Source organism: Anopheles ziemanni, chromosome 3, assembly GCF_943734765.1.
Source record: "Anopheles ziemanni chromosome 3, idAnoZiCoDA_A2_x.2, whole genome shotgun sequence".
Taxonomy (NCBI): Eukaryota; Metazoa; Arthropoda; class Insecta; order Diptera; family Culicidae; genus Anopheles; species Anopheles ziemanni.
In genome coordinates this window covers 86,448,037-86,462,353 of record NC_080706.1, presented here as the reverse complement: position 1 = coordinate 86,462,353, position 14,317 = coordinate 86,448,037, and the positions used below count along the sequence as shown (strand labels likewise).

General features: G+C 48.3%; 1 protein-coding gene across 1 annotated transcript in view; it reads right to left on the bottom strand.

Annotated features, from left to right (window-relative positions):
- LOC131285707 (disco-interacting protein 2) overlaps positions 1-10,093 on the bottom strand; it is a 32,046-nt gene extending 21,953 nt beyond the window's left edge. The window contains exons 1-7 of the mRNA XM_058314562.1: positions 9,417-10,093; positions 9,061-9,323; positions 8,641-9,027; positions 8,524-8,607; positions 7,233-8,457; positions 6,518-7,169; positions 6,265-6,439 (exon numbers count right to left, since the gene is read on the bottom strand). Of these exons, the coding sequence (XP_058170545.1) occupies positions 6,265-6,439; positions 6,518-7,169; positions 7,233-8,457; positions 8,524-8,607; positions 8,641-9,027; positions 9,061-9,323; positions 9,417-10,093 (3,463 nt within the window). The remainder of the gene's footprint in view (positions 1-6,264; positions 6,440-6,517; positions 7,170-7,232; positions 8,458-8,523; positions 8,608-8,640; positions 9,028-9,060; positions 9,324-9,416) is intronic.
- Positions 10,094-14,317: the final 4,224 nt, after the last annotated feature.

The window sequence follows — 14,317 nt, the reverse complement described above, 5'->3', positions numbered from 1 at the left end:
GCAGCTTCTGCAGTAGCTCGCTACTTTCCAAATATCCATGGCCGAGATCCGTTCCGTCCGCCGTGGTCCAAAGCTCGACCCGATCGATCGCTCGTGTGTTCGCTCATTTCGATAATTTGCAACTCATTGCCCAAACCAATTACCGGAGGTCAGTGGTGGCTAGGCTAACGGGGGTACTTTTTTAATTCTATGGTACTTTTTGCTTTTGCTACCATAGAATTAGGTCTTCGGTTGCGAGTTTGGAGGGTTCATCATGTAGTGTCGTCCCCGCGGGGGATATGCGGATAGGCTGAAACCTTGATTAAAGTCCACAAATTATTAATTCCCCCTTGAAGCGAATCGTTTCCCTTCCATTCGTACGCCAAGCGCAATATCCCAGAGTCTTTTACTTTTCACCAGGTAAACCGAGACGTAAGGTTCGGTCGAGAAAATATCGGTGGGTAGAAAAGAGACGATCCTAACCTTGACTCCAAACGAATCACGAGGAAGATCCAACTGCCGTTAGTTGAAGAGTTTTTCAACAGTTCAACAGCTCTATAAAACAAAAGCATACGACGCAAGGAGTATCCCGATATGTTCCAGCGCCATGGGAGCCATGATTTTTCTGCCCTTGTCCGTTGGTGTGATTTAAACTGCAAACTTATGGTGCTAGTGCTCCGGCGAGGAACGGATCGGACATCGAACAATAATGAGCAGCTTTATGCAGATGGTGATGACCGTAACGGTGATACGGCAAGTCCCTCTTCGTGCCGATCGTCTTCGCATATCGTTGCTGTTGCAAGTTCTGGACAAACCAGTCCAACCTGGCCAGACCTGCCCACGCTCGGGGAATTGCGTGTGCAGAAATTGTGCATAGCCACTTGCTGGCGTTCTGAGCTGCAGCTTCTTACGGCCAGAAGTTCCCAACCAACTCGCACAACATGACCATGCAACCTACAACACCGGTGGGATGATACACTAGGGGTGCATTGTTTTGTCAGAGGCAGCGAAAGCAGCAAAATAAAAAGAAATCGCACCAACGTTAGTTGTTTATTGGAATTTTTAATGTTCGCTAATTGCACAGTTTCGCACACAGAGGAGCCTAGGAGGGCGAACCCAACGGGAGGGTACCGTGGGTCGCACTAAGTTCTCCAGCGCGCCGCCTGTGGCGCTGATGAAGCTGTACGCTATCATGCTGGGCCACATTGTGGGCCGCTGGAATGGGGAGCCAATTTAAAACTGGAGGGCCCTCGACCTCCCTCTCTCCAGCCTACGGGAACATCCTCGTTCGGACGTTGGACTGGAGCCGCATCCAATTGAACACAGCTGTACCGAGGTGCACCTTTGGGTGGAGCTGTTTTATTCATGAACGAACAATTGAACAACGAGACGTACGATGAAAAACAAAAAAATTGCCCGCAGTGAATGACCATTCGAGGGGCTTCTTTTTGCCTCTTTTTTATGTTATTATTTCGTGATGTAGATTTTCAAATGAATTATTTTCATCGTGATTCAGTTAACGAAAGCCAATCCCTATCCCAAAGGTTGGGCAGGATTGCAAGGAAAAGAATAGAACTAAATTGTGTCTGCAGGTCAAGGAGAATCCCCATTATGATTCATTTACTCATTAAACAAACGAATGATTTTTTTTTACACAACTACACAAAACGGCATCAACGTCAGCAAAAGCTCACCAGTTTTAAGCTAACATAAGTTCATATTTAAACAACGACGGTAGTGGAAAATATTAAAAAAACAAAAGCAAGAAGCCGACAAAATAAAGCTCGTAAAAGGATACGCACATTTTATCACGCCCGCCCAGACTACCTTGACGTTGAACAGTGCATCACGCACAACGGGCTGATCGATTATCGATTTTACAAATAAGCAGAACATGTTTTAGCACCTGCTAAAAGGGAAACTTGTTTTTCCCTAGTGGCAATAACCGTGAGTCCTAAAATTGGTCGTACGTGATTCAATTTGCCCGATCTTAATAGGTTTGTTTGAAAAAATAAAATAAAAGAGCAAAGCGATGTGGGTAGAAGGTGACATTAGGGAGATGTGGTAATGGTTTACATCTTTTTCATGATTATCACTTCTGTTTAGTTATTTGTATCAAGCAGCAAGATATTTTATTTGTCTTTGCTCATAACATCTTTAAGCACAAAACATCTGTATTTCAGAAAAAAAAAACACACCATTCAAAGGACACAAAATAGCTTCCTCGTCGAGTTAATGAAGGCATAATTTGCCTGTCGCGGAAATGTGTAATCACTCCGCCGAAGCTCGTGAACTCGGGTTCCATGTACCGACGTGTCTAATTTCTGTCGGCATAATTATTGCCAATTGTTGACTTTTGCACAACGGCAAAAATAAATACACGGGCTGCAGGTGCTGCTGCAGCTGATGCGGCGTATGCCCGTACGGCCATTGCGCTATTTAGTCAGCAGTTGCAGTGCATCGACAAAAACAGTGACATCTTACGTAAAGCTTCACAGCTCTACAGGCTACGGTTAAATAGTGTTAAGTGTGCCGAGCGGAATGAAGTCGAGTTGCTCTCGCCCAGCTCATTGCGGACTGGATGGGCTTGTGCCCGGTCACAGTTCTTCCGCGGGCCAGTGAGTTGGTAATAGAGTTCTACGCTTCCTACTCTCTTTCACTGGCGAGTGGGAAGCCGATCCGGCGCGGTTTAGCTTACCAACCGGTCTAATTCCTGTGGTTTGCCCGGAGCAACTCTCAGTACCGCCTCCCAACCAGGGCCGTCCGTTACGGTACGACATTCGTAATGGTTCGTTTGAACCATTTCACCCTGGCTGGCCGATACTGTCGCTCCCACAGACGACAAGTATTCGACCATTGGTCAAGCATGTCGAAAATCACCATTTCAAAGTAAAAAAAAAAATCAAACGAAACAATTGTTTCTACGAAGAAAAGGTAAGACAGAAGAAAAGCGACGCACACAAATTAAAACAAAAACCCACCAGATATTGGAGGGTCTCTTGTACCGAATCACCAACCGTTGGTTGAAGTTTCTGTATTAGGTCTCGTGCAGAACCGTGCCCCTAACGTAGATACGTCAGGCCACTGGCATTTGAAATTCTGACACCGGAATCGAATCAATCCGATGCAGACTGGAGCTTTGTTGCAAAAGAGAAATGTGTCGTAGGCGAAGAGCAGTACACTTCTACCCTCTACTTCGGCAGTTCGGGGTGCTCGCTGGGGGGCAATCAATCATCAACACCTTTCGGTCACGGAGTTGGTCCGGTTTCTTCCGATCCCGTTTTGGGAGCTGGCACGTTTGACGCAATCGCAACCACCGGTTCACTAGCCCCAGTTCAAGAATGGGACTACTCAACGTCTAATAACTCTTTGGCGGCTCGGTTGACATGCAAAAATGTCTCCTGGAGGGCGAGCGATTTGCTCAAATTTGGGCGGATCAATCAACAATCTGGTTCTGGAGGCGGTTGCGTGTGCAGAACTTGCGTGTGCGGCCATCGGAGGGATTGGAAAATCAAAGTTTTGCAAACGGCGAAAAATTGCTTAATCAAACGTTTCGTGACGATGATTCAGCGGTAGATCGGTTGGCAAACGGGAAGGGGTCCTTTGACTGCAACCCATTTAAGGTAGCGTCGCAAATTTTAATCCATAAATCGTGCCACTCCTCGAGAGAATTCATCAACGTCTTAGGAATGGAATAAAATTGATTCTTAAACCAGGGGGTGGTAGAATTGGGTAAAGCTCTGATGCATAATCGATGAAGCAACATTTGCAATCCCAAATCCTCATTCTCTAAAGACACTCCCAAAGAACTCGTAAAGGGACATAAATATGAAACAGTTTCGCCTAGGAATTTATGTATTACGATCAGCATTGGGTTTGCATAAAGGGAGCGTAGGATTAGGCTTCTTCTGACGAGAAAACTTTGATGATAGGATTTGTTGAAAGTCACCAAATTGAACGACACAGATTGAGAATTATCCTACCCTAGAAAGGTGTGCAATAAAATTCCACACACGTGGATTCTGAATTAACCTCCCTTTACATTCATCTTGGGAGCTATAAAGAGTGTTCAGGAGAAGATTGAAAATCTCATCATTTTAATACTACAACATTAAAGCTTGGCGGAGGCCAACCAACCACAAGCAAAGCAAGCTTATCGTGACAGGAAACAAGCGGCTACAGGTTCGTTTGATAGGTTTATGGATCGTATAAAGACAGTTTATTTCGCCTCGTTTTAACAAGTCAATGAGCAAAGTCTTCGGCCGGCGAGGCCTGGTAAAATAATCCGAGGGCGGCAAGTTGGCAGTCTCGTGTATGTGTGTGTGCATGTTTCTGTTTGCCTGTTTTACGCCCACAGCCCTCCACAGCATCAATTTTGCATAGGTGGAGGGTCCCAGCAGCTTGTCTAACCGGAGTGCGTTGCCTTGGAGGCCGATACGGAACGAATGAATTGTTTCTGTTCCTTCCCATCGGGCATGAAGAGCACAAGCCACTCCTCTCTCCAGACAGTACACATTTGCGCTGCATTGACCTTGACTAACAGACGAGGTAGACTGTGATCCAGTTGACGATGATTCAAACAAAAGAATAAAGACTCGGAAAAATAACTTTTATGATAAAAAGTTTATTTGTATAAGCTCGATCATAATCTGAAAACGACCGGTCAAAAACAAAACCAAATGCTATATTGTTGGATGGTAAACTCAAATAACCAAGTGTGATATAAAATATTCTATCTTTTCAATAACCTTTCATGTGATAATCCGTTAATTCTACGACCTCGTTCGATTTTATGGCATAACATCCAATTAGACAAATTGAAAAACGCCGTTTGCGTGATATGGATGTCTTGCTTAAAAAAAGTAGACAAAATCCACCTATGCATAATAAAAAATCGTCAAATAGGAAAGGAAGGAAATGAATGGAGCTCGTAGAGACGTGTATGACCATGAATGAGGAAACACACACCGAATTACCGTGACACAAACAAAGAAAAGAAAACTAAAAATAATTTCATAATACCAATTCCTTTCGACCACACATTAAATCCTCTAAACTAAATATAAACTATGGGAAAAGATAAAAATCAGCTAAAGCAGAACAGTGGATGAATGTTAAAATGAACATAACAATCTACAAAATCGCTAACCTAATCTTTACTGTCAAGATAAGTCAAGGTTACAAAAGGGTATATTTCTTCTCCAGCTGAAGTTCAACCAAACCAATTAGTACGCACGGATTTCAACTTAGTGGAAATCATGGACATTCAAAACAAAACTAAAGATAAAACAACAGCATATCTCATGACTACCACCGTTAACCATTTAGCAACGTTTTTCCGTCAATCAATTAGCTTTTCTCGTCGCTTCCATTCAATGGTTTCTATTGTTGTTTCTTCTTGTGGCGGGTAGTGACAGACATTTAAAATGCAGATGTGTGCTTTATTTTGTTGTTGATAACTTCTTCGGTACCATTTTCATTCGGTTTATAACCGTCGTCCGCGTTTAGGTGTGAACGGACCTGTTGCTTCCGTTGCGATTTCATACAACGGGTTTATGCCTGACTAAAGACGCTCAATGCCATCAGTTTCGAAGCTCTCACAAGCCACACAAACCAAAATCGAGGACGTGGGACGACGGTGCGTGTTGCTCAAAATTGATTCCGTCTTGTTTTTGTTTGCTTGTACAGGAGGCGTAACGGGCGGTTTTGCGTTTTGTTGTTTATTTCTACAGTAGCCCAAAACAACTTATCATACCCGATTACCGCCATTTGTTAGACGTTTGTTGGGTCGGATTATATGGGCAGCCAGGGTTGGGCCGGGCTGAACACTAATGACTGCCATCTTCTGGTGAAATATTTCGCGAGGTTTTGCAATTTTGGACTCACGCAGATTTTCCTTTAGTGCTAGCTAGAAAGTCACTCAACCAGACAACGATCGCCCACAGGGGACGGACTAATTTATGCCAAACGGTCGAAATAGCTACCCCGAAATGGACCTCTCTCCGACATTCAGCTGTCACCCGTGGGTCAAAACAAATTGACAATCGCAACATTTTTGGTACAGGTCTCTAAAAAATGGACGGACAAATTTGCCAAGTACTCTTTTCCTTGACGATTTATTACAAACGGGCTCCCATGGATGCAGCAACCCTTCAGCTCGAAGGGAAATGAAAGTGCGCCATAAAAATGTATGCTATAAAATTGTCATAATCGGTGAGACGGTTTAACGCAGCCATTGTCCGTCCGAAGGTGCATACAACTCGTGAGCTTGCATGTTCAACTTACCCCAGTAGCTGCCGCGCCTCAGCGTGGAATGATTCTTCCGGACGGTGCGCTTTTTGGACTTTTTTCGCTTCACTTTCTTCTTGTGGTTCACATGAATGATGCTGATATCATTGTAATCGAACACATCACAGTAGTTCTCATCATTCTGGCCGTCGTCATCGTCTTCATCATCCTCCTCTTCGTTGGTGTGTTCACTACCGTGTTCCTCCTTTGTGCGCCTTTCGTCGGCCTTTTCGCCTACCACTACCACCACCTCACCGTTTGGACCCAGCACCCTTTTCGCTCCCTTACAGTTCAGTCTACTACTGGCCAGCGGTTCGCCAGAGTTCTTCCGTGCGCTTGGTACCATCGCCCGATCACCCGACTCTTCGAAGCACTCACAGTCACTGTTCATTTTGTCGCACCGCACGCAGTACAGATTGTCCCCAAGACTGTTGATCAGGAACTCGTTCTCGCTGAACTCCCCATCGTCGTCATCGTCATCGCCCTCGTCGTGATCCTCGATCTCATCGTCGTCATCATCCTCGTCGTCATCCGCAAGCGCTTCCTTACCGAGGTACTTATGACGATCGCTAGCCTTATCCCCATTCACCGACGGAAAGATACTGGCTAGTGAGATTTCATTCTGGATCGCACCAACGGATCGAATGCGCTTCAGCTCGTCCCCAGGGGCCGTTAGCTGGAAGTTGCTATCACCGAATGGAGCAGAAATGGACCTTTTAAAGGCCGCCATTGACGACATCACTGGTTCCTTATACCTGGTGACGATGGCCTTTGCCGCTAGGGACGGTTCTGCCCGAAGGAACTCTTCCTCGGTGTAGTGCCCAAGTGCGGACGAACCTCCGTTCAGTGATTCCAGAGGGCTTCCGTATGGGCGAACCTCGTGGAAAAGCTGCTTCCGACCACTAGCGGTCGTACCGGTGTTATGGTTGCCGCCTGCAGAACCGGTGGATTTGATCGACTTGGACGACTTCCCGCCCGGTAAGGCGGAGCTACCTTTGCGCTTGTCCGGATGGGGAAACACAAACTCCAAACCGGCGTCCGTTTGCTGAAAGTACCGCTGCTGGAGGGCGTTATTCTTGAACCGTATCGTTTCGTTCTTCGTCACAATAAACGTATCGTAGTAGTCGTTCTCTTCATCCACCTCCGGACCGGAAGTAACCGCGACCGTTCCTGGTGCGGCAGCATCACCCGATCCAGCCGCCCGACCAGCGCCATAGTCCCGATAGAATTCCTTAATAGCTGCCTCGTTCATCTTTTTCTTCTGGATATAGTAATGGCGCAGGCGCTTCAGGTGCTCCTCATAGAATGCCTCCAGATCGTGTATCTCTTGGTTGTACCGGCGATCGTTGCAAAAGTTTTCAAAGTCCCGCGCAAAATCGGGTGCCTCGGGTTCCAGGGTGCTATCAGCTACCGCTGCCGATGCGGCCGCACTCACTTCATCCCCGAACCCGTCCCCAAGCTTGCTCCAGTTCTCATCGTACAGCTCGCGGAAGATATCTCGCCCGGGGACGCGCTGCTTGCGGATCGACTTCTTGCGCTTCGAGGAGTTTCGCTGCACCACCATTACCCGCTTGAAGTAACCGTCACGGCTTACGGCCAGTTTCGGTGGTTTACGGCGCTGCAACAGGGTTGCCTTCTTCGACTTCCGGCGGAAGAGATTCTTCGGCTTGGTTAGCGTAAGGCTAAAGCCGGAATCGCGGGAAGACATCGATTTGAACGATTCATTCTTCACCTTTGGCGGCGGCACTAACCGTGGCCCGGGCGTTGATAGGATGGAGAGGTCCTCCTCCTGCTGTCCGAGGTTCAGTTGCTTCCAGATGCGGCCGGTGTTGATCGAGTAGAATTCCTTGTTCTTCGTGAACGGATTCTCCTTAATGCGCAGCGCGTACGGAATGCTGTTCTCCGGTGACGGAAGCTCCGCTTCATCGTACAGCGTCTGATCGTAGAAGATGTTGTTCTCCTCCTCGAAATAATTACTCGGGAAGATAAACTTTGGCTCCGGGATGCCGTTGGCGTTGGGAGTACCACCACCCTCCGACACCCCTTTGGGTGTACGCTGTAGGTCGAAGTTTTCGTGGCTCTTGAAGGTGCTCGTCGCGTCTCCATCCAGTGTGCCCGTCTTGCTCGACACGGACGCCTTTTTTGCCTTCTTGCGGTACTTGTTCTTTTGGTTCTTCAGCTCCACCGTATCACCGCCACCCGCCCCCACCAGCCCCGAGCCGTTGACGGTCAAGTTTTGTGCCGAACCGTGCCGCCGCAGCAGATCCTTCTCGTCCACCTTAATGTCAACGTCGATCAAATCCAGCGCCGAATCGTTACTCAACTGTCGATTGAGATTATCTTCCGAGCCTTTCAGGCCACCACCACCACCACCGGTGTCCGATTTTGCCCCCGATTGTTCCCGTCCGTCCCCCTCCTGACCATCGTCCATCGCTGGAATGCGTATCACGATCCCATCGCGCGATTTGCTGCGGATCATCTTGAACGTCTGCGTGTTTATGCGCGGGATCCGCGAGGGACTCCTCTGCCGTTCGGCGACATCACCGTCCAACGAGGGACTTTTCGGTGCGTCCTTTGAAACGCGCAAAAGTGGCTGCTTCAGACTTCCGTCCCTCCTGCCCGCCACAACGGACTCTTCGGGGCAGCTATCAAAACTCGTCTCCAGGTATCGCTCGTTGACGTGGGTCGTCGATTGCATCAAAGCGTTCGGTTCGCAGTACGTCCGGATCGTGACAAGGGTCGGGAGTTCCGTCGTGGTCGCTGTTGTCGTGGTGGCGGCGATGGTTTTACTACTGGCGGTGGCCGTTTTACCCGTCCCATTGGTGAAACTACCCCGGAACGACTTCTTCGACGATGCATTAGTGTTGTTGTGGTGCCCGGTGTTCGTTAGCGTATTGTTGCTTTCGATCGTGAACGTGCTAATGCTGTAGAACGACTTGTCGTCCGCCGTATCATCGACCGACTTACCGCGCACACTGCCTTCGTGCGCCTCGTCCTCCTCGGGAATAGCGTCCGAGCTGACATTGATGTTGACGTGCGAAACGTTCTTTGCCGCTCTGCCTCTCGCACCAGAACTTTCGTGCGCGGAAAGGTGCTTTCCACTCGATTGAACGACTAGCCGCTGCTCCGGCACGTTACCGGAGGCCGACACTGGCTTACCACTGAGATCACTGCTTTGTACTTCGTTTTCGCGGGATTTCTTGGGAACTTCCAGCAACTGGGACGATTGTTGTTGCTGCTGCTGCTGCTGCTGCTGCTGCTGCTGGAACTGTTTAGATGGTCTGGGCGGTTTCTTAATCTTCACTTTCTCCACGTTTCGCGAGACCTCGTACGTCTTCTCAATCAAGTCGCGGTTTTCGTTGATGTACCGATCGTTGATCTCCTGTAACGCACGGATCTTTTCGTCAAGCGACGCATCGTTCGACTCGAGCTTCTCCTCGAACGATAGCTCCGGCGTAAGGGACGACCCCAACAGTCGCTTGGGAATCGACGACGAACCACTGGCGTTCAAGCCTGCGTCCTCGTGACCACCCTGGACATAGTCCGGCACGGCAGGCTCACTGGCGTTCGTTTTCGACTTGTCCGTCGGGTTCCGGACCACCTTTGCCTGATCCTCGAACTCGTTGATGTTGACCAGGTTCTTGGTCGAGCCACGGAGTACGGCCGCCGCATTGCGCTTACGACCCCGCTCGAGGTAGCTCTTCCGGATGCTGATGCGCTTAAACGAGTCACTGCGCTTGAAGCTCTGGTCGATGCTGGACTTATCCTTCTGTTTCTTTTTCGTCTTCAGCAGATTCCGGATCGATTCGAACGTGATAGGCTTCATGGTGCGGCGCTCGTCGGTACCATAGTTTGGAGACCGTCCGGGATATATCTGGAACCAAACTACCGGTTCCTGGGTGAATGGTTCATTCTTGCACTACACGCTCGGCCATGGTGCGGGGTCCTTCTTCGCGATTCTAAACACAGAGAAAAGGGGAGGAGATAGAGGGATGGATCGATTGACGAATGGCGCGCACTTGTTGTCCACTTCGCTTTCTGTCGCTTGTAGCAACGACAGCGCAGACCACACCGTTGTGCACGCGGATTGCCGAAAGTGACCGAAATCAAACACAAATCTCAAGAACCGTCTCATATATCCTTAGCTGTAACAAACCACACGCGAAACCGGGTTGCACGCCGCAAGGCTACACCAACTCGAACACAGTCGCAAAGTACGCGAGTACGCGAGTAGAGCAGCTCGCAGGCCGATCCTTCCTCGTCATGACCTTGACGTGGACTAACGCAACCGTTAGTGCGGACCCCGCCGCTGGTGTTACCTTGGCGCGAAAAACGGGAAAGTCTAGTATGTGTTTGTGTATGTGTGTGTGTGTGCTCGCGTTCGCCGACTTCTTCGCCGTGGTATTTTTTAACGCTCCTTCCTTCTTCCACGCACTCGCGGAGACTTTCCTTTTGCCTCACGGGTAGTAAGCAGACTGGCGTGAGAGTGGGGAGGGGCACCAAAGCCCGCACATATTTTTACCACTCCCCGCCGCGACTGGGGAAAAACACTACATGGCCGACGATGTTGTCGAATTGGAAAATGTTCAAGCACCAGCAAAACAAAACCGAATGTTACTCCCCGCTGGAACACGCCGCAGAGTTTTCTCGTCGCATCGCGGGCGTAATGACCGTTTTGCATGTACCTCGGGCTTTTCGGTTTTTCCTCCCCATCTTCCTCGTGTCGGTGAATGATCGACGGAGGGGCATTTTTATCGAAAGCCCTGATATCTGCTGCGCGTCGGACCAGCTCGAAAAAATGCGAGGAAAAGATTGCCGCAAACAGTTTTCAGCAAACCAGAACAACGTGCAAAACCACGTGTATTTAGTACAATCTTAGCTATACAACGGGCCCCCTTTGCTGACCGCGTATCTAATTAACAAACCCAGCTTGGCCTGAAGTTGTTGAACTTGTAACGTTCTGCAGCTTAAGCCGTTAGCCCTCACCGCGACGGTCGTTCACTTCTAGCTGTCTCTAACTGTCCAGACTAGACTTGCTACCGAGGGATTGAATTTAATTTTTGGAGACATGAGATCACACCGAGCTTGATTTTTTTTCGCTTACAGTGAATCCCTTGCCAACCTAAATCACACAAAGCCGAAACGGTCGATTTCCGGCAGTGCTGCTTCGAAACGGTGATCACCGCGCAGTGGAACTGGACCGAGCGGTTTGGTTCTGGTTCTGGTTGTTGACTCACAAACTCGTTCTAGTAGACTGAACGAATCGTACGGTAAACATTCGCCAGGTCCAAAAGGTCTTGCTCTTTGGTCCTCCATTTCTTATCCCCTGCGTTGTTGCAGATTCGTTTTGTGCCTCCAAATAAAACCGGCTTGTTTGCAAAAAGCCCAATATTTTCATGAACCCGTGCGCTCCCAGCTCGTGAGATATTTATCGCAGTCGAGTCCCCGTTAGTCGCTATAGTTGCTGTGTAGCGAAGTTTAACGTGGTCAAGGCAGTGCGCGGCTTGTAGAACAGCGATCAGAACTTCTCGGTACATGCGGAATTTTCAACTTCCAACACATCTGCAGCAAATCGTGAGTAACTTCTAGCTGAACTGGGTACAATGTAACCCGTTTGCGTGACACATTTTCGTATGCTAAAACGAACCACCTCGAAATGTAGGTCTTTGGCAGCCGTATCTTGACACAATCAACCAGTGTTAAACCAATACAACAGTTGATCGCAGGGTCTGCATTTGGAAGGGTGCCGCGATCTCATGGCGATGCGATCTAGGAGAGACTTCAAATTATGTCTATTTGGGCCATTGACTCACGCACGCTGCCAATGGCACGAACTACCTCCTCTGGATTTCAATCGGTGATTATCTAACGATCTTCACTTGCAATTTCCTCTATCCAACTGATCAACCCTCTGTCTACTATCTCGCGCTCTCTTTCCCTCTCTTCCTAACGATCATGAACACAGTGCGTACTGGATACAGCGGCTCTTGTACACTGTGAGGCTCTAAGTGGTGCTATCATGGCATCGTAGCAGTTCTAATTTCCCATGACCTCCTGGGCGGAGCACCGTCATTGAATTTAGTCTCGCGCCCCGATTCAAACCTCCCGTTGTCTCCCGTTAATGAGTCCGTGTCAGTTGCGTGATCCACAGGGTGTTGGTGTTTTCTTTTCCTTCTCCCTCCCCGGTCCACGATATGTGCATCCCGACCTCCGAGTTAGAGGGTGCGGAAACAGTTGAGAAGCGTTTTTCGTTCAAATACTTCGCTTGGCATGTTTTGCCACAAACTCTCTGGATCTAGAGGCTGCGGGGAACTGAGACCCGGTTCGAAGTGTCTCGGGTGTCCAATAAAGAGAAGCTAGCTTTGACGTGCGTACGCACGTCTTTAAGAGAACCCTCCACCCATGGAGATCCATTCCCCGTTTTCCAGCGTGAAAAAATGCAACTTGCCTACTGGGAACCAAATATAATTAGGTCAGTCATGAAGAGGCCCCCCCGTTTTCGTGAGGTACCTCGAGCTATGCGCGACCTGAAAAAAACTACAAGGGGAATGGAAAAAAAGGAGAACCAACCGTAGTTAAAACAATCACGAACAATCGCCAGTATCCCACCGGTTGCCGGTTACATCAAACGAGCGCGGATCGAGAGCTAGGACCGAATGATCCATCGTCAAGGCGGGTTGCTAAACTGTACCATTCGGACAATATCAACCGATCTCTGACAGATCGGATCGCACAACTTGTGATGGATTTTTGGCAGATCGGCTCGAGCTCTAGTTCGATCGAATGGGTACAGCTGCACTTCGCTCCCATGTCGAGACAATCCCGTAACAGGAGGAAAAAGAGAACGAACTACTTGAACAGCGTCTGGATACTTGAGTATGATCCGCGTACTTCACCTTCACCGTGCGCGAGTGAGCGCAACAAAGTTTCGCAACGGAACACCAGCGCCAGAATTCCAGCGCATCGTAAACTTTAACCACGGAGGACTACGGGAGAGGTACCGTTAAAGAAAGCGGACCCTCCAAACCCTGACCCTCGTGCCATGTAAAACACGAGGGGTAACAACACTCGGTCAGATGCTCAATGTCGAACGAACTTTTGGCCCGAGTATCTCTCGAACCGCGGTGAAGTTTGCTGTGGACGAAGCCTCATAAGAGAAATGACGACCGTAAGCAACCATTCCAGCTCACCAGTTGGCGGCCTCGCACGAACGGTTCGCTGGCGGAAGCGGAAGGCACAAAACGACCTTACAACGACAAACGACCGCGCGCACAACACCGTTGCGGGGCAAAACGGACACACTAAAAACCCGGGGCCAAATTGCGAAAGGGGATTCCGTTTGGATTGTATAACAGCTCGAAAGCCCGAAAAGGCCAAGCACGGCCTTTGTGGGTCACTCGTGCGGGCCAATCTCCAGCTCGCCCAAACCCTCGACCGTCTTCCCTTGCTTGAATTTGCTAATGGCGAATGATTCGACACTTATTTACGAGTATCCCATATTACATTCGTGTTTCATGATATGACGGGCGGACCCTGTGAGACCCTGCGCTGATATTAAGAGGAACTTTGCTAGTGTCCGAGTTGAATTTACTTCAGTTGTAACAACATTCTCGATTTTAGGGACGATTTTAGCAGGCTTTGTAGTTTACAATTATCACCTTTAAATTTCACCTTTTGTTAAATGATACTTGCCTTGCAAAAGAAATCTGGTAACGCCTTCCAATTCGAAGTGATAATTTTCGCAGTTGTTTGATAATTTGAAACGGTTAGAAAACTACTCTACAAAATAAAGAATGATACAGTTTTAGCTAAAAGAAAACATATTACATTCATCAAACAATAATTTAAGACTTCCGTTATAAAATTAGAAAACAATCTTTAGAATGTTCTAACACACTCCTCCATGGACACTCTGGGCATAGAATAATTATTTGAATTTTACTTCTATTTTTCGTGAGTTTGATTTAAAGTTTATTTTATAATTTATGTAAGAAATGTAAATCAATATGGATGCAAAACAAATCTAAAACTTATCGATGAAAGTGATCTT